Source organism: Zingiber officinale, chromosome 2B (genome assembly GCF_018446385.1).
Source record: "Zingiber officinale cultivar Zhangliang chromosome 2B, Zo_v1.1, whole genome shotgun sequence".
NCBI lineage: Eukaryota > Viridiplantae > Streptophyta > Magnoliopsida > Zingiberales > Zingiberaceae > Zingiber > Zingiber officinale.
The window spans coordinates 6328484-6349527 of NC_055989.1; the positions used below are offsets into that span (position 1 = coordinate 6328484).

General features: G+C 37.2%; 1 protein-coding gene and 1 pseudogene across 17 annotated transcripts; one reads left to right on the forward strand and one right to left on the reverse strand.

The window, feature by feature from the left end:
* The first annotated feature begins 390 nt into the window (after positions 1-390).
* Positions 391-14188, forward strand: LOC122045190 (annotated as a pseudogene).
* Positions 14189-14870: 682 nt separating this feature from the next.
* On the reverse strand, positions 14871-20827 carry LOC122045191 (hydroxymethylglutaryl-CoA synthase, cytoplasmic-like). Of its 17 annotated transcripts, none has more exons than XR_006129920.1 (7): positions 20575-20827; positions 20383-20493; positions 19174-19310; positions 16867-19057; positions 16716-16778; positions 16556-16624; positions 14871-15174 (listed from the first exon to the last, which is right to left on the reverse strand). XR_006129920.1 is itself a non-coding variant. In XM_042605301.1 (7 exons), exons 2-7 carry the CDS (start codon positions 19292-19294, stop codon positions 15084-15086), a joined length of 648 nt encoding a protein of 215 aa, XP_042461235.1. In that variant the 5' UTR covers positions 19295-19310; positions 20575-20827; the 3' UTR covers positions 14871-15083. The 17 variants fall into 16 exon arrangements, 7 of the variants coding, with proteins under 7 accessions (XP_042461235.1, XP_042461234.1, XP_042461233.1 ...); XR_006129918.1 differs by having other exon boundaries at positions 19174-20013; XM_042605301.1 differs by lacking the exons at positions 16867-19057; positions 20383-20493 and adding exons at positions 15994-16055; positions 16141-16382.
* Positions 20828-21044: the final 217 nt, after the last annotated feature.

Genomic DNA, 21044 nt, shown 5'->3' on the forward strand with positions numbered 1-21044 from the left:
AAGATCTTAATATTTTGAATATTTTTTTAAAAATATTTTTCATCTTCGTATTCACATTATCAATCAAATATCTCACTTATCAAATATGTCTAATCATACAATTAAATATTTCACCAATCAAATATTTATGATTCTATCCATAAAATATCTCACTTTTAATATTTCAAATTTAATAATCAAATATCTCACCCATAAAGTGGGCCCTGTTATAGGGCCTGATTTCTAATATCCGCATTTTTATGTTTTTTTTGCAGGGAGAAGATTTAGAGAACGTGGATATTCAGATAAATATCTTTTTTAGATACCTTTCTTTGGTAAATCACGGTCTAATTTCTAAATGGTCATTAATTACATAAATAATCTTTTATGATTTTTTTTTAAAATTTTATTAATGTAATTAAATATTTTTAATAATATTTTATATAAAAATTTATTTTTTAAAAATAATATAATTTTTAATTTTGGGCCCAGTGTTTCACGAAAATGAATCTCGAGGAATTACTAACCTGCACCAAATCTGGACCACTCAATAACTTTCCCTGTTTAGTTAGGAGCCGAGAACTTGTCGGAGAGAAGCCAAGTTCTCCCTTTTCACATTAGATTCTTTGCTCAATGAGATTCGCAGCCCTTTTGAAACAACCGGATCGTCTCCTTTACTACTTCCTAGAGTTCCGTCAGAATCTGACGGTCTCATCCTCTACTAGCAAAAGCACTCCGAGCGTGAGGTTTGTAACTTGCTTTCTTCACTGCTCTCTTTCGCTAACATTCATGATGTTACTTTTTTTACCGCTATCTTTTGCTAACATTTATGAAGTTGAGCTCGTCTCAACTTCCCTCGCTGCCCGCCGCCACATTCTGATTTCTCTTCTTATCTTCCTTCTTATGTTTTCAAATTATTTATTTTATTTCTTATCTACTTTGGGCTGAAACAACCATCATGTGTATCAGCCCCTCCTAACTTTCTCATCTAGCATCCTTTTCAATTGATGATGTTTAATCTTATTTTCATTTTGGGTTGTATTTGTACATGTGCTTTTAATTCGTATATAAGAATATCATAACTATTTTCGTCTTTCCTAATCATTTTCTTGTTGTTTGATTGAAGACAGATAAGATGGATTCTCATGTTAAACCTGGCTCTGATAACTTAGATATTTTGCCACCGCCCCCTTCTATTCCTCCTACTGTTATCTCCATTACAATCAATGATGATGGTGGTCTAAAAGCTACAAATCGTAAAAGGACTCCCATGACAAGACCTGGCATTGGAAAAAGTGCTGCTTTTGACAAACCATTTTAAAGTTTCTGTCAGAAACGTGGATGATTATTTTTACCACTACAGTGTAGGTTATCATTATTCCTTATTTACTTTTTTCTTGTTGTAACATGTAACTTTTAAATGTTGGATTTTATTAGTGTTTGAGATTGTTATTATTATTAAATTAGGTGGCAGTGAAAAATGAAGAAGATCATCCTGTGGATGGTAAGGGTATTCGAAGAAAAGTAATAGATAAACTATACCAAACATATGACATTGAGCTAACAAAAAGGGACTTTGTGTATGATTCACCCTTTGTGCCCTTCCTCAAGTCAACAATGAGCTCATTGTGGTGCTTGAGGATCTGTCCTCAAAGAAGTAATAGTTTTTTTTGAACCCTACATCGCTTGGTAAACATTCTTATCTTAACTTCTTTATTGCATTTGTTATCTATTTTTGATATAGAATTGCTGGCAATGGAAATCGTGATAGTAATAGTCCTGATGAAAATGATGGGAAACGTGCTAGACGACTCCATCATACAAAAACCTTTAAGGTTTTGTTGAGTTTTGCAGCTAAAATACCTATGGAATCCATTGCTGTAGCCTTAAAAGGCAATGAAAATGAGAACTCTCGTGATGCTTTACGGGTTCTTGATATTATTTTGCGGCAGTATGCGGTAAAAGGGTATGTGAATTTCCTTCTAGTAATTTATTGTTGAAATTATGGATTACATACTTGTGGGTTTGTTTTTTGCATTCTAATACTTGCAAAGAAAACATTTTTAGGGAATGTTTTTTCGTGAGACAATCATTTTTTCAAAACAATTCTAACAACTTTCCTGACATTGGTGGTGGAGTCACGGGATGCAGTGGTTTTCATTCTAGTTTCAGAACTTCACAAGGAGGCCTCTCTTTGAATATTAGTAAGCTCTTAGAATGTCTCACACTCTTGCTATTTGCTTTTGCTTGCATTGTCATTCAATCACTTTATTGTTTTAAAAATATTATTATCTTTTTTATTTGTTGAATATAGATATCTCCACTACTATGATTGTGTGGCCTGGGCCAGTGGTTGATTTTCTACTTGTAAATCAAAATGTCAAGGATCCATACCAACTGGACTGAAACAAGGTGATTAAATATTTGCTCTTTATTTTTATTTTCTAGGTTATTGAAAATATTGAGGCAACTTGTTTCAACTTGCTTTTTTCATTCTTCATATTGTGTCTACTGAGATTATTTGTTTGTTTTTGGTAGGCTAGAAGAGCTTTGAAAAATTTGAGGTTATATGTGTTAATTTCACCAGTCATGTTTTGTTTATTTTTCTTTATCTTCACCGGTCACTAAGTATTCTTTGTCTTTTAAACGGAAGCCATTATCTCTATGATGTAGGGAGCTGTTGCTCGGTTTCTACACCAGTTCAGGACACAGAAAACCAAAAAACATTATCATTTTCAGGTAAACTCTGCTTTAGTTTCTACTATTGGATTAACACATATGGATCTTGTGTCTTGATGGGGTGTGTGTTTTCCCTTATGTTTGAGCTGTTTGTGATGAGTTCTTGATATTCAGGGATGGTGTTAGCAAATCACAGTAAATTCAAGTTCTCAACATTGAATTGGATCAAATTATTGAGGTATGTCAGTGTATACATATATTAATGTCAATTGAGTTTTGATTTTGTTCAAATTGTTATTACTATCTGTAGGCTTGCAAGTTTCTTGATGAACAGTGGTGCCCAAAGTTTACATTAATAATTGCCCAGAAAAATCATCATACTAAGTTTTTTCTTCCAAACTCTCCAGACAATGTCCAACCTGGTATGTATTTGATTAATGTTGGTCTTTAATTTTGTACTACTGTTTGAGACTTTTATCTCCATCAAATTATAATTTTTGAATTTTAAATTTTCATGATTTTTGGATTGCAGGGACAATTGTTGATAACCAAATTTGTCATCTAAGGAATTATGGCTTCTACATGTGCTCTCATGCTGGCATGATTGTAAGCTCTGTTTTCAAAAGTTGCACTCTATTTAAAGCTTTTACATTTTAAAATTTTTAGCATCTTTGGTCAGTGTGGATTATATTTCGGTGTCTTCTTTTTTACAAGCACTAGCTTTGTGTATTTACTGTAGTATATTTTAAAAATTAAATTATTATTGATGTTATTAATTGTTTGTACTTGAGATCATTTTTTTCTGAATTTATATATGGAATAGTTTTTTTTTATATATCAGACTATCTGTTAATATATTTATATAAAAAAATTCTGTCATTTGTCTAAATAAATTCAATATGTCAAGAACTATGAGTAATTCAAGTTTTTCTTATATTGGTGTTTACAATTCCACAGGGCACAACCAAGCTCATTCATATCCTAACACCCCCATTGTTTGGAAGACAAGTAAATCATGAAGGATTTTATCCAGCAATAACAGCGCATGTAAAAAATGCTTGAGATAACTAGCAAGATATTTCGTACCTACTAGAAATTAATTCTAGGTCTACTGATAACAATACTCTTGTATAAATTAACTGAGCTGGCTCGTGAAGTCGATCGAGGAGGAAGGTATCAAGGCCGAAATAGCAAGCGGTCAAAAACTGACCCTACCTGTCATTCATCACGTGATATTTATAGATGATAAAAACGGACTCTACAACTTGCTGTCATCATCATATAATGTACAGAGAGGATGCAACTAACATTTAACTATTTGAGAGTTATAGGAGGAAAAAAAACACGCCCTTTGACAGATGCCCCATTAAAGTTGTCCATTAGCAGTAATGCAATCAAGGTTGGATAAACCATTTATAAATAAGTCAAACATCTTAACTCATAAATAATATTTATAAATGAGATAGATTGCTGCCCTATTGGGAATAAAAACCTCTTCATCAACCTTGGCATTGTTCAAAACTAAAATACTAAAAGAAAAAAGAAAAAGAAAAATAGAAGAGGGAAGAGTCAAATCTATGGCTATGACAAGAATAGGGTAATACAATCTACCTACCTAAATGACACGGTGACAAGAGTGGTTATCCGAGTGGCAGAAAGAGAAAACAACACGGCCACATTAAGGCTACGTTTGGTTGGGTGTAATGTAATCTAGCTTGTAATGTAATCTTGATTAGATTACTACGTTTGTAAATGTAATGTATGTAATATTTGATTACAAGGATGATTACATTTTTTTGTTTGGTATCTATTATTTTTTATCAGGATTGTAATTTATATTATTATAAAATGACAAAAATGTCCTACGACCTCTACTGACGGTCGCCGCACTTCTGTCGGAGCTTGCGGCGGCTACCGGCCGCCGGCCGCTAACCGGCCGGCGGCCGTTGGCCGCTAACCGGCCGGCGGCCGTTGGCCGCTAACGTGGACTAAGGGTATATTCGGTATTTAAATTTTGATGGGACGGTGACCTCGTAATGTAATCGGATTACATAGCATTTGCTTTGTAATCCAGATTACAAAACTTCACTACATTTTGTAATCCAGATTACATTACATTACAAGTTTAAAAGTGAAACAAACAAAATAATCTGCCTTATAATGTAATCAGCCTCGTTTGGTAGGACGTAATCTGCCTTGTAATGTAATCCTGATTACATTACAAGGCAAATTATTTTGTTTGTTTCACTTTTAAACTTGTAATGTAATCTGGATTACAAAATGTAGTGAAGTTTTGTAATCTGGATTACAAAGCAAATGCTATGTAATCCGATTACATTACGAGGTCACCGTCCCATTAAAATTTAAATACCGAATATACCCTTAGTCCACCGTCGGCCACCGCCCCCACCGCCGACATCCGCCGCGGCCGGCCGCCGACCGCCGCCGGCCGCCGACCGGTTAGCGGCCGACGGCAACGATCGACGATCGGCGGTAGAGGCCGCAAGCTCCGACAGAACTGCGGCGACCGTCAGTAGAGGTCGTAGGTCATTTTATAATAATACAAATTACATTTCTGATAAAAAATAATAGATACCAAACAAAAAAATGTAATCATCCTTGTAATCAAATATTACATACATTACATTTCCAAACGTAGTAATCTAATCAAGATTACATTATAAGCTAGATTACATTACACCCAACCAAACGTAGTCTTAATGTGGCCGTGTTGTTTTCTCTTTCTGCCACTCGGTTAACCACTCTTGTCACCGTGTCATTTAGGTAGGTTGATTGTATTACCCTATTCTTGTCATAGTCATAGATTTGACTCTTCTATTTTTCTTTTAGTATTTTAGTTTTGAACAATGCAAGTTTTTATTCCCAATAGGGCAGCAATCTATCTTATTTATAAATATTATTTATGAGTTAAGATGTTTGACTTATTTATAAATGATTTATCCAACCTTGCGATAGATTTGACTCTTCCCTCTTCTATTTTTCTTTTTCTTTTTTCTTTTAGTATTTTAGTTTTGAACAATGCCAAGGTTGATGAAGAGGTTTTTATTCCCAATCGGGCAGCAATCTATCTTATTTATAAATATTATTTATGAGTTAAGATGTTTGACTTATTTATAAATGGTTTATCCAACCTTGATCGCATTACTGCTAATGGACAACTTTAATGGGGCATCTGTCAAAGGGCGTGTTTTTTTTCCTCCTGTAACTCTCAAATAGTTAATGTTAATTGCATCCTCTCTGTACATTATATGATGATGACAGCAGGTTGTAGAGTCCGTTTTTATCATCTATAAATATCACGTGATGAATGATAGGTAGGGTCAGTTTTTGACCGCTTGCTATTTCGGCCTTGATACCTTCCTCCTCGATCGACTTCACGAGCCAGCTCAGTTAATTTATACAAGAGTATTGTTATCAGTAGACCTAGAATCAATTTCTAGTAGGTACGGAATATCTTGCTAGTTGTCTCAAGCATTTTTTACATGCACTGTTATTGCTGGATAAAATCCTTCGTGATTTACTTGTCTTCCAAACAATGGGGGTGTTAGGATATGAATGAGCTACAGGGGATAAATAGCCCCGATCGTCTCTGGTCGTTGCTTGTGCTTGTTGTTGAATGTGCAACGGAAATCTTAGCTCAACTTAAAGGCCACATGGGCAACACTTAGATTTTAATTGGTATCAACGTTCTTGAGGCGATTAATCCAATGGTTTACTCCTCTCTCATAGCTTTCACTATAAATTCTGTCTTCTTGAAAACTATTAGAAGCGGAGAAGCCTCGTACAAGCTTGAAACACAAGAAAACAATAGGAGAAAGCAAACACAAATACAATCGAAAGTGAAAACAACTTTACAATGAAATCTTGCTTGCTTGCTATCTTGTTGCTTAGAAATGCCTCTTGTTGATTGAAAATTCAGCAACACTTTGCTTCAGAATCTCCAAGAATTGGCGTGTTCAAATCTCCTTTTCTATGGTTGCCTTTGGGTTGGAAAATGTCTCCCAATCGATTGATTTTCACATCAGATCTGATCGTTCAAACTAGCAGAACAACTTTTTTCTCCCTACCAATCAATTGGTGAGTCATATCAATTGATTAGCCCAATCGATTGGTCAATGCTCAATCGATTCATAAGCCTTTTGTTTCCTGCAAAACTTCTACCAATCGACTGCCTTATGCCCAATCGATTCTTGACCCTACTGTGCTCTCGAAATTAGCATACAATTGATTGACTCAATTGATTGCTTTGGGTTAATTGATTGGACCAATCGATTGCCCATCCCTAAACTCCAAATCCAAACTTAGTGTTTACAAATCGATTAACACATCACCCCAATTGATTGGTAATCTTGAATTCTTCCTTTTCAAGGCTGAATTCACATCTTGTATGGTATCTAATTGACCTCAACGTACGAGGACTTCATCTATTAAACATCCAATCATCTTATGGCGCGTTGAGACTTCTCGTTCCCAACATCTGATCATCCATGACCTGTTAGGGCTTTCTTACCAAGTATTCAGTCAACTTTAATTTTGACTTAATAGGACTTTCTCACAAAGTATATGGTTTTTTTTTTGACCCACTTGGACTTTCCTTTGCCAACTACTGTTGGACTTTCGATCACCAAGTATTTGATCCTCCATGACCTACATGGATTTTTCTTTTGCCAACTCCCCATTGAACTTCTTGTTGGCGGAGCGGGCCGGCAAGAGAGGAGGGGTGAATTGCTTGAAATAAGAAAAAAGAATACCCTCCTCGTTCTTTCAACTCTTAAAGTACAACAATAATAAAATAATAGAACTTAAGAAGACTCAGGGATTTTGACTTGGTTACAATCTAGATGGTTGTTAATCCAAGGTGGTTGCAAGAGCTCAGTAAGAATCTTCTTCTCTGAAGGCAAAGAAGTCTTTTACACACTATAAAAGCTTAATCATTGCTAGGAATTGAGTAAAAGAGTTGTTGATCAATTCCTTAGCTCCAGGACCCTTTTTATAGGGCTTGGAAACTCTATCTTCTGCTTGAGGGTGTCTCCCATAAGTATGGAGGGCGCCTCCAGCATAGCATTTGGATAAAGTTTTACCCGAATGCGAAATGACCACTTTGACTGGTTTGAGGGCACCCTCAATGCTATGGAGGGCGCCCTCAATGCTGTGGTGTATAAATAGCTCTAGCTTCTTTTCACGCTTTTTCTTCTTCCGAAGCTTCGATCACTTGGGTGATTACGGCCAACTGAAATAGGGCTCACCCGAACTCAATTTCCGACTTTCTCCTCGAGCAAGCTTCCGCTCCCGCTTCTCGCCCCTTGAACGTCATGTATGTTGTTCTCATCCACCGGTGTACTCTTCCGCAGATTTTTCGTCCCTCGGACACACCGAGCCCGTCGGCTCCCTTCCCGTGTTGTCATTCTCGCCAATTGCGTCTTCTGCTCAACTTTCTGCGTTCCTAAGCTCTTGCACACTTAGACATAAGGATTAAAATAAAACAGGACCTAACCTAACTTGGTTGATCACATCAAAACAACCACGAGATCTAACAATCTCTCCCTTTATGATGTGCATCAACCCAAGTTCAAGTTAGGGTAGCAATAAATAAGTAATTTAAAGAAATTACAGAACTAACATTTCAAGCATGAAGTTTGCCAAAAAGAAATTGCAATACTAAGTATAAACTGAACTGATCTATTAAAATTCAGAATTTTAAAAATAATTTGACAAAATATGCTAACTCCCCCTAAATTCTAACTCTGTCTAAATTTGTACCTATCTCTCCCCCTTTAATTACATCAAAAACAGGGTACATATCTTCAAATTAATTAACTAATTTTTAACTATAAAAGCATGTTTTTAGGTATAAAAGCATTTGAGTAAAAAAATTTTTTAACACAATTTCTAAGTAAAAAAAATGTCAAGGAAAAGCATTGAAAACAATTTTTTGAAAGAAATTCTTAGTTGTAAAATTTTCAAGGAATTGACAATTAAGCATGTGAAAAAAAAAATTATCTAAATTGCTTATCGGTTGTCAATTAACTATTCAATTCAATAATCGACTTTTATGTTATGGCGATACACTAGGCCTTCTTTTTTTTTTTTATCATCAACCACTTCTAGACAAAACCTTTTAATGAATTTAAACATTTAATTTCTTCTGAAAGCCTTAATTAATAAAAAAGTTTAATCTAGATAAGATGTTGGAATCCAATATAGGTTCCTTTCTACTGGATTAATCAAAAGCTTAGGGGGTACATAATTTTTTGGAATTTTTCTAAGTTATCCTTGATGTTTTCTTATATATCAGTTCAATTTTTTATAAATTTTAAGTTTTAACTTTTGAAAGTTTGGTTTTAAACATGCATTTGTTTTCAAACTTTCAATTTGCAATTTTAATTTTTCATTTTCGAATTTCAAATTATCTAACATTCTATTTAAGTCTGTAATCTATTTTTCTGATTTCACTAAGTCTCTTGTAAGAACTTTGATAAAACAAAAAAACTGTTTGTGGGTTAGAGCACGTACCTCACTTACCTCAATTTTTTATGTTCCCCTTTCATTACAGCTTTCTTCTTTTGATCCTCCCCCTTCATCTATGCTCTTCTCTAAGCTAGTCTCATCTTCCAATTGATGGTTGGCTATTAGCACTAGTCCCGAGAAGGCTGTTACCTCGGAATCAAAGGATGAAGAATCATCGCATGTGACCTTCATGGTCTTGTATTCGGAGGAAGTTGGTTTTTTGTGCTTGTCCTTTTCGTTGTCCTTTTTCTTCAATTTTGGGTAGTCATCCTTGATGTGCCCTTCTTCATTATAGTTGTTGCATCGGACAGTTTTTTTGTTTCGATGATGCCTTCTTAACTATGATTTAAACTTATTAGACTTGAGAAATTTATTAAACCTTTTTACCAGTAGAGTCGTATCATCTTCATCGATGAATGTCTCGGACTCTTGATCTTCTGTTCTTGCCTTTAGGGCAATGCTGAGATTTTTCTTTTCTATTCCTTTTGAATCTGTAATTCGAGGTTCGTGAAATTCAAAAGTAGAAAATAGATTTTCTAACGTGCTTACCTCGAGATCCTTGGATATATAGTAGGAGTCTACTATAGATATCCACTCAGGTGTTCTGGAAAACGCATTTAAAGCATACCTTTATGCGTCCCGATTTGTTACCGTTTCTCTGAGGTTTGTTAGTCTGGTGATCAGCTCTTTGATTCATCCGTGCAGTTGTGCGTCCGACTCTCCTTCTTTCATCCGAAGATTTGTCAGTTGATTCCAGAGTATGTCCCGTCTCGCGAGCTTTGTTTCAGAAGTCCCTTCATGCAATTCCAAGAACTTTTCCTAAAGCTCCTTCGCGAAGCCGTAATCTCCGATCCAATTTACTTCCTGGGGTGGAATCACATTCCGCAAGTGGAACTCAGCTCGTCCGTTCGCTACGAAATCTGCTTGCTCTTTCTTGGTCCATTGAGATTTCTCTTTTTCTTCTCCTTGGGGGGATTTTGGAGCTATAAAATCATATTTAATTATTAAAAGAATTTCGAAGTCATTTTTGAAAAATACCTCCTTTCGTTTCTTCCATGACGCAAAGTCTCATTCGAATTTCGGTGGATAGATTGCTGGTCCAGCCATCGTCTTGATTTCTTGTGCAAAGTTGGCGGTTAGTTCTTCTGGCAGCTCGGGCTCTGATACCACTTCTTGTGCAAAGTTGGTGGTCCAGCCATCGGGCCAGCAAGAGGGGAGGGGTGAATTGCCTAAAACAAGAAAAAGGCCCTACTCGTTCTTTCAACTCTTAAAGTGCAACAATAATAAAGTAATAAAATAATAGAACTTAAGAAGACTCGGGGATTTTGACTTGGTTACAACTTAGGTGGTTGTTAATCCAAGGTGGTTGTAAGAGCTCAGTAAGAATCTCCTTCTCTGACGGCGGAGAAGCCTTTTACACACTTTGAAAGCTTAACATTGGTAGGAATTCCCTAGCTCCAGGGCCCTTTTTATAGGGCCTGGAAACTCTATCTTCGGCTTGAGGGCGCCTCCCATAAGCATGGAAGGCGCCTCCAGCGTGGCATTTGGATAAAGTTTTATCTAAATGTGAAATGGTCACTTTAACTGGTTTGAGGGTGCCCTCAACGCTATGGAGGGTGCCCTCAATGTGGAGGACACCCTCAATGTGGAAGGCGCCCTCCATATGGAGGGTCAATGCTGCGGCGTATAAATAGCTCCAGCTTCTTTTCACTCATTTTCTTCTTCCGAAGCTCCAATCGTTTGGGTGATTGCGGTCAACCAAAATAGAGCTCACCCGTACCCAATTTCCGGCCTTCTCCTCGAGCAGGTTTCCGCTCTGACTTCTCGTCCGTCGAACGTCACGTACGTTCTTCTTTTCCACCGGTGTACTCTTTCGCAGCTCTTTCGTCCCTCGGATGTATCGAGCCAGTTGGCTTCCTCCCGTGTCATCCTTCTCGCCAGTTGCGTCTTTCGCTCGACTTCCTAGGTTCCTAAGCTTCTGCACACTTAGACACAGGGATTAAAACAAAACATGATGTAACTTGGTTGATCACATCAAAACAACCACGGGGTCCAATACTTCTGACCACCAAGTGTTTGATCCTCCTTGACTCACTTAGAGTTCTGATCACCAGGTGTCAAGTCCTCCTTGACCCACTTGGACTTTTCCCTTTCCAATCTCCTGTTGGATTTTCAAAAAATCATGAAATTTCTAATCTCCCACTTGGACTATTATTTACCATTTCAGGTTGAAGCTGTTAGGAGGTTCCAGTCGCTAGTCCCCACCTTGAGTTGCGATGATTTTCTACCTTTGGACTTATGGTTTCCTTGTTATATTTTTATATATTTCTGATGTATGACTGTACTCGTAGATTTTTATCGAGTTTTGGTCTACTGCCTTTGTTTTCCGCTGCGTTGGATTTTGTTGTGGGTTTAAGTTTTCCGTCGTATTAGTTAGGGGTGAGCAGTCAACCCGCCAAACCGACCAACCCGCTTATACCGACCCGAACCGAATTGAAAAAAAATAATCCGCCGGATATAGGGCCGGATGTAGGGTCCTAATATTACATTATCTGATCTAATAGGGCCAGATAGTTTTTTATCCCAATAACCGAATCAACCCGATCCGTGATCACCCCTACTTGTAGCAACTAATGTTGATAAGCTGTTACATGTTGTAACAACTACTACCGATAAGCTGCTATACGTTGTAATAGCTATTTCCGATTAACTGTTATAACGTGTAATGATTAATGTCTATTATCATTTTTAAAAAAATTATGTTTTTTGTTATATTTATATTTATAGTTTATATTTCATTGGATATAGGGTCGGATATTCAAATAACTGACAACCCGTCGGATAAAAGATACATAAGAATCGCCGGATATAGGGTCGGATGTAGGTCCCGATTTTGCATTATCTGATCTAGTAGTGCAGGATAGTTTTTTACCCCAATAACCGAACCAACTCGATCCATGATCACCCCTAGTATTAGTGGAGTAGGTTTTATTTAAATAAATTGTGGGGTTGTGTCAGCCAGAGGCTGAGTTAATATAAACTGCGTGGATTGTTAGTTATTTTTATTGTTATTATTCCGGTCATGTTGGCTGAGGTTTGTGTAGTCCCGAGGACTTTGTAGTAATGTTTCAGATTGTCATCGATATAAAGGAGATGTTGTCGAAATTTTCTCCGACAGAGGCTCACTCGGTGCGTGACATAGTATGTAAATAATACTAATTAATTGTCCATGCTCTTAGGGAGAGCCATCGAGGGCCTTTGGTATAGTGGGAAAAGAGGAAGTGCCCCTGCTCTTACTAATTAATTCATCCTGCCTGTACAGGCACTGCCCCAACCTCTCATAATGAGGTGGTGGGACCCACTACTTAAGTGTGGGTCCCACCATCCCAATGTGAGAGGTTGGGATAGTGCATGTACAGACAGGATCGAATTAACCCCGCTGCGCATAGGAGGAAGAACGTACAGTGGGAAGCTGAAATAAAAAGGCCACCCGCCTGTCATTTATCGAGCACGGATCCTCTGCGCCCGCGTCCCCTGCGCCCTCTGCGCCCGTCGCTACACGACAAAAAAAACACGTGCTTAGCGCATGCATTTCTCGACGCCAACATCGCCCGAAAAGAAATGCTCCGTCAGCGCAAAAAAATAAGCAAACCCTAAGCCCTCTTCTCCTCTCCGCTTCTTCTCCAGCCGATGACACAAACATGTTCCATGGAGGGAGGCTGATCGTTGGTTCACCGAGAGGTATGCCCTTGAAAGGCCACCTCGCTTCTAGCTCTATACAGGTTACCAAATCCGGCCAAATTTTCTATTTATTTGCTTTTTATTGCATAAAGTTATGATTGTCGGGTTTTGTACAAGATTCTCTTTGTGTTTCCCTGGCTTTGATAAATTGTCCTTTTTGCTAAATTAAAAGAGAGGTCTTTTTTTTTTCTTCCTTGGATCGCAGCTGGGTCTTTCTTTCAAGAAGGCAATCCAATGGTGGGAAAAGGGTCTCCTACCCAACATGAAGGAGATCGAGTCAGCGGAGGATCTCGCTAACTCTTTATTGAACGCCGGCGACCAGCTGGTTGTGGTGGATTTCTTCTCTCCTGGTTGTGGAGGCTGTAGAGCCCTCCATCCTAAGGTATTACATCGCTCGTCCAAAGAAATTTCCATTTTTTTTTCTCTATGAGAATCCAGATATCACTTTCTGATTATGCGTCTTGTTTGCTTGCAGATTTGTCAGATCGCTGGGTTGAATCCAGATGTTTCATTCCTCCAAATAAACTATGAGCTACACAAGTCCATGTGTTACAGCATGCATATTCATGTCCTTCCTTTCTTTAGATTTTATTGAGGAGCGCAGGGGCGCCTCTGTAGCTTCAGCTGCACCAATGCAACTGTAAGATCCTTATCAATGAAATTCTAAGCATTGAAACATTTGCTTCATCTTCATTTGTTTGATGAGTAAGCTTTTTCTGGCTTAAAACAGATCAAGAAGTTCAAAGATGCATTACAGACAGGTGTAGCCTTGGGCCAGCCAGGGGGCTGGAAAAGGAGGAGCTCTTGGCTTTGGCTGCAAGCAAAGATCTCTCCTTTGACTACCCCAGCAATCCTGTTCCTTTCCTTGATGAGGTTGCAGAGAGAACTGCATCGGCTCTCCCTCTGCCTGTGTTCGCTCAGGATGCTGACAACAAGGCTTTGGCTTTGGCTTTGGCTGTGGCTGGAAGATAGACACTGCTGTGTGTTTGTCTACCGCACGATCCATTACACTTTGCTTGTAAATAATGTCCTTACAATTAGGTGTTTGTGCAGCCTGTTTTTTTAGTTTCAGGAGCCTGCTGGTTTGTGTTGAATATGTTGGTGCGGAGTAGTCTTTAATTTGGATATTGTTCCTCTATTGACAGCTCTTCTGATCTTCTACATATTGGAATTGTTATATACGTGTATGGGTCTGCTATTTTTCTTCAAAAAGTTGTATTACTTTGTTGAGGCTGCTTATTTTAGTGTTTGATTGACTTCATCTGAAGTGTTGGATTGAATGTTGTCATGGTTTCTCTCTGGTTGTGGGTGAACAAAGTGGAAGCATGCACAAGATTATATAATTGATTGAGGAACGTATAATAAAAATAAGAAATTGTGGGCAATCACGAAAATAGATCTTGGGTGACTGATCAGAAATGGTAGTAAATTTTCAAACTAATTGTTTGTAAGCTCATACACTGTGATATATTACAGGTTTTTGTACCTACAAAACCTCTATCATATAATTTGGAGTTGTATTTACAGAAGATACATATTTTAGGCCACTGCAGCTTTAAAGAGCCAGAAATATGTACTACGTTTTGAACTTTTAAATACTATGATTTGGTAGAACAAATGCCACAATTTCAAAGACCTATAATATATAATTTCAGAAGTGCCATAACCAGACGATTGAGAAAGAAAAAGTGAAGTCCTATTTCATTCATCTGGTTGGAAAAGAATATTATAGTCAGGACAACAAATCCAAGCTCTAATAATTTTGTAGTTAGTTAATGTTTACAGAACAATTTCTCTAATCAGAGAACAACCTCTCAGAAATGTCTTGCATTAAAAGTCTTTCACTGCAGAAAACATAACAGACACAATAATTTGGATCAATGGACTCATAGAAATTTGCAAGACAAGTCCTCCAAAATAGCCAATACTAAACAAAAACACAATTAAAATTGGATCACACAACACTTTCCTTTCAGGATTAAACAAAGACACAATTATGAAATATTTACATGGTCTATACTTGTAGTTCCTATGGTAAAATTAGATGCCCAAATTGCACACTTGCAACAGCAGCAGCAGCAACAACAACCACAGCAATTACTAAAAGCTTTTGCTCTAGACATCCAATCCGTAGCGTCCATCCCATTAGCTACTTTCTACCCAGTTAACACAATTAAACAAGGCAACTGTTCCACCATAGCATGCATTTGTTGAGTCAACGCCTTCAACATCAGTATTACCATATTCCTGCATTTTTCAAGTTTAGGATGAGAAGTAAATGACCTTTGTAAGGAAACCGGAATAATTTGCACTTGACTGACTTTATATAACATGAAATAGAGAAATGCTATGGCACGTGGTTCCGAGAAACATAAAGAATAACTTGTCATTGATTGACTATATTTAACATGAAAAAAAATAGGCCCTTGGTTCCAAACTGTGGTCATCAAAACAATCTAATTCTCTTAAAAGATGTGTACTCTACAAACACAACACATGTTAAGATGTGTATTCTACAACACATGTACTCTACAAACACAACACAGGTTATGCGTATTAGTCTCTGAAAAAGTATAATTAGGTAGTATCCATCATAGCACGACAAATGAAAGAAGAAAATACACCTACAAATTAGCCACACCATGGAATCTTGATCGATTCTTCTATTTCTGAGCTATTTAGTTACCTCCAAAACTAATATAGGTCAAACGACCAAAAAAAGAAAAAGAAAACTCTTAGGTAGTATATAATGACTCCTTTGTAGACAACCTAAGGCATTAAACAGACATTCCATCCTTAACTTCAATATGAAAGCCCTTACGTCTTTCCCTTTTTATCTTGTGAGAACAGTACATAATAGGTGGTTTGTTACCTCATAGAGATCACATCTTCCACTTCAGTGCAGAAGGTCATACAGTCTTGGCCAAGCCCAATAGTATATAGGTGGCTATCGTTAGATTGCAGGTGCAGAGCTAAACTATTTTATTTTTTAATTATTTTCCCTTAAATTCCTGATAAAATTGTCTACTGTCAAATAGCTAGGAAGTTGCATAACAGAAGAGGTACCATGTTTTTCCTATTTGTTCAAGAGGTACCATGTTTTTCCTTTCGATGCCCGTGATGTCCGCCTGTATCCAGAATATGCCCACATGTAAACATCATGTCACCTATAAACTTGATATGTGAATATTGGTAATAAAAAATGAGACTCACAGTGGTGTGGAGCTGATGTACCAGGATACTCAAAGAGTGGATATCCAGAAGGTGGATAACCAGCCGGGGGATATTCCGAAGGTGGATAACCAACTGGAAGATATCCGAAAGGTGGATATCCAGATGCGGGATATCCTGACGATGGATATCCAGTATGTGGATGTCCTGGAGGAAAAAAATCTGGTATGCAGTATCCAACAGGTGGTATCCAACAATTGGTATCCAGTAGGTGGATATCTTCGCTGCAAAAGGGGGGGGGGGGGCGGAATATAACTATGTGAGAAGTAGAGAGTAGGCAAAGCAATAATAAGCAGATTATGCAAGACAATAATACTCATGATGTATTGTAATAAACACATAATGTAAATGTCAAACTATCATAATAAAATATGATAGCAGGCGGTATTCATCTTACTTGTTCTTCGTTTAATCTGTTGTCCAAAGCTGAGATAGCAGTCTGAAATTTTGAAGTTGAGGAAGTCACCTGATAATAATCACTAACAAAGTTAGCCTGAGATAGTTGCCTGAATTTATTAATAAATATTTAATTTTGGAATGTTAAACAATGAGTAAACCTGAGATAGTTGTGTTGGCAAAAGTGGTGAAAATTGATCTTCTATATTGGGATCTTCTATACCCTATTAAAAAAAAATAAAATTATTTAATTCTATAAGCTTTTTAAATGTAACATCAAACAAAAAAATCTAATATTAGTAAGAATGAAACCTGAACAATTGTTGGAGTTTGGTTAGTTTTGCTTGCCCCTTTCTTTTTTCTAGAAATTTGTTCTATGCCTCTTTTCAACCTCTTGCCTGAAACTGTTTTCTTCTTAGGCTTAATTCCTTTGACTGTAAGATCGTTTCCTTCGCCAATTTGATAATCTGTTTCATTCAAATTCCTTGTTGTGTCATCTAGAGATTGAACCAACTGACTAGCTTCTTGGCTAAGATTTGATTGATGCACAATTGATTCATTAACTTGTAATTTTTCATCAACCATCTTACATAAGCTCAACATAGCATTTTTAACAACCATGTGGGTGTCATCCCTTTCTGCTGCTTTGGTAACCAATTGAAGAGATAACCCACACAAATCTCTATATCGCATATTGTGAAGAATTTTTGGATCCAAACTATCTTTGTTCACAATTGTATTATTACCTTCAAAGTATCCACCTTTTGCATTTCTTGTTCATCTTTTCAAAATATACTCATTTGGGATCTTCATAATATTTTTCATAGAAAATATTCTCAAAATATGAGAACATAAAATCCCAGCAAATTCATATTTTCTATAGCTACAACTGCACTGAATTTTTTCAGAAGATGAATAGAGTGTAACTATATGATGGTGCTTCTTTTTGTGCGAAGTAACTTTGTATGTTGCATGTGATCCAACAATCTCACAAATTTCTACAATAGAATCATGAGATTTATACCATTCTTTTTCAAAACACTTGAATGCCTCAGGAGTATAAGTATAACTAGCATGTTTTAATATTTCAACCGGATACAATAAACATGGAACACCTGAATTGGATCTAAAATCTGCTTTTAACTCTTCATATCGACGATCCTGAAGCAATCTTTCGAAGTGATTGAAAAACTCTAAAAACTTATGCTGATAAGTGACATACCTTTTCAAAATGCTATTCATGCTCTCACTTCTTTGGGTTGTAGTCATATTCGCACAAAATATTTGTCTTCCATATACTAACGCCCATTTTTCCTTTATGCTGAACAAACGTCTCAACCAATCATTATCTTCAAGTGCATACTTAGTCAACATCAAGTTCCAAGTAGAAAGAAAGTCTTCCTCTTCATCAAAATCATATATACAAGAGGCAAAATCTTTAGCAAACTCTTTGAATTGAGAAAAAACTCCACTCAAATGTATTGCGGCATTTTGATAAATGTGTCAAATGCATAAACGATGATGTGTTTCAGGCCATCTGGAAGCTAAAGCCTTTGTCATTGCAGCATCTTGATCTGTAAGAATAGTTGTTGGTTTTTTCTCAGACATAACTTTAGTGAAGGTATCAAACAACCATTCAAATGACAAAGTAGTTTCATCATATAATAAAGCTGCACCAAAAATTATGGATTGCTTATGATGATTAACACCTACGAACAATGCAATTGGACGACCTTCATTGTTCTTCCTATAGGTTGTGTCAAAACAAACAACATCTCCAAAATTACCATAATCAGCTCTCATCTTAGCATCAGACCAAAAAATATTTGTGATCAAATCATCTTCATCAACTTGAATAGCATTAAAAAAATTTGGATCATCACATTGCATTTTCTGCAAATATTCTAGAACACCTCCTGTATCCCCCACTCTCATATTTCTTGTTCTTTTAGATCGCAAGTAGTTCTTATAGTCTTCAGGAATAAACCCTAAATTCTCCCTCCCACCTGCTTGTCTCATCATAAGATCATGAGATGCTTTTAGGGGGATTCCCACCTCACTTGCCATCTCAATTTGTATCGCTGCAGAAGAAGATATGTTCCTATGACATCTGTAGAGATGTGTTTTGTTTGGACTTGAAAGATAATAATTATGCTCTTTAATGAAGTTCACCACACAAAATTTGTCATTATTTCGACAACTAATCCTCAGTTTAGCATCACAACCAAATCTTGTCTCAGCACGACTTTGCTTCACATAAATATCTTGTTTGTCCTTTCCCCTTTTTTCTTGTGCACTACAACAAAACGCCCTGTCAATTAATCTGCCCGAATTATCATTATGGGTTCTTGTCCTTCGTATGCCAAATCCAACTTGTTTAGAATATTTCAAATAAAAGTCATACGCTTCCTCTTCTGTTTGAAATTCCATACCAATTTTTGGCACCAATTCATCTGTGCTTAATGGGGGGGGGGGGGGGAAATCTCTGTATCATCTTCATTGCCTTTAAAATTAATCAATTAATGCAAATAAATCAATTAACAATGCACATAGTTAATCAAATTATGTAAAAATCGAAGTATATAAAGTTCAATATAAACGCACTATGAATCTTATTACCTTCATCAGCCCTTTCTTCTACATTAACTTCATAATCACCACAGCCTTGGTTTGCTTCAGAATACTCTTCAATTGACTCATCAAAATTCAACCTACGACAACTCGTAGATTTGCCCTCCATGATAAATACTTTAAACCTGAAAAAAGTGTGCCACAATAAAAGATTAATATATAAACAGAAAAGTGAGCACTGGAAGTGGCACAATTAAGCCTGAGGCAAGGGGTAGCTTCTTAAGCCCAAATATGCCAAATGCGATAACATGCATAAGCACAAGAGAGAATATCGTCGAGTTGTGCACCACAGGCCAAAACCTGCCACCTGTGTCATACTTAGGTTACACATCAAATAACTGCAAGAAAATTCCAATTCCAGAGATCAATTACAATATTATCGATCTCAGCCAGTAAACAATCATTTCAAAGGTAATAATAGATGTTGGTATTTATCACAAGTACAAAAGAAATAATCATAGTTAATGTTCGCTAAACATCCCTATGCAACAAAGATGTTTCTATCCAAGGTGTAGACCGGCAAACACAACAAAAATGTAGCATAAAATGCCACTCACCTTGCTCTTTGTAGATAATGTAACCCATGCAGAAGAAGATCAATATAAATGGCAGTATCATTGGAGCTAAAAGGAAGTAAGTGAGGCCAAGGAGCACAAATAATAGAATCCTTGGTATCTCACTGTGGTATGGGATCGATGGTATGTCAAACTCATCCTTGCTCTTGCTAAAATGTCTTGTTACGAGATCACTGATAAGAGGGATCGTGCAATTGAGTGCCCAAGATAAGCTAGTCCATGATGTTACCACATAAGCAATGAAAAATGAAGCCTAAAAAATAAGCAAATGGCTTAGCAAATTTTGATGTCAAACAAATTCTCTTAACTGACACTTCTGCCAAACTGCCATTTAGCAAAAATTAAATTATTGTCGTCAAATTAATAAAGAAAATTATGACTAGCCCCATTGTAAGCAGGTAGGAGGATAATGAGTTGTGCTTATTTGAATAATACATACCAAGCAAGCCACTCAAGAACAACATGCTGTACAGGAAAGTAAACAACAACAGGGGGAAAATACTAAAGCTTGTTGTAGGAAAGATTTTGGTTCAGAAAACATTAATATATACTTAGCGAAACACAACTAATCAGAGTATCAAAATTTCAATCCTAATTGGTGACATCACTTGTTGATACTAACCTGAACCACCATATACCAACACAGTTCACCAGTAGCTATGGATATAGTAGGGCTTTGTCGGTTGTAGATTTTAGCTACTGCCCTATAGGCTTGGTGGTTATCAGCATCAAACTGTATTGGTGCCAACTATCTTGGATCAAATCTAATGCTATATCACTAGTCATTCACGATTAGAAACACAACTAATTGTACCTAGGAGAGAGTAGGCGCACAGGGGAGCTGCGGGCGAAGAGGAGGAGGGCTGGCGTCGGCTGGAGAAGCGAAGAGGAGCTCTGCGTCGTCGGCTGGAGAATAAGCGGAGAGGAGAAGAGGGTTTTTTCGACGGCCGAAGAGGAGCACGGGACGTGGGCTTAGGAGAAGCGAAGAGGAGCTCTGCGTCGTCGGCTGGAGAAGAAGCGGAGAGAAGAAGAGGGGCTTAGGGTTTGCTTATTTTTTTTGCGCTGACGGAGCATTTCTTTTCGAGCGATGTTGGCGCCGAGAAATGCATGCGCTAAGCACGTGTTTTTTTTGTCGTGTAGCGAAGGGCGCAGAGGGCGCAGGGGACACGGGCGCAAAGGATCCTCGTCATTTATCACATCATTTACCGATGAGAGAATGCTGCATGCAGGCCAAAACTGACGCTGCCTGTCAATGCCATTATGATATCGTGTGATGGGTAGGGA

Excerpts from the sequence above, each read along its gene's own strand:
- LOC122045191 (XM_042605301.1), bottom strand. The coding sequence starts at position 19,294 with ATGGAGGGCAAATCTACGAGTTGTCGTAGGTTGAATTTTGATGAGTCA. Across the intron at positions 16,383-16,555 it reads ACAGATTAAACGAAGAACAA|CGAAGATATCCACCTACTGG; the intron begins GTAAGATGAATA and ends CCCCTTTTGCAG. Across the intron at positions 16,056-16,140 it reads TACATCAGCTCCACACCACT|GCGGACATCACGGGCATCGA; the intron begins GTGAGTCTCATT and ends TTCTGGATACAG.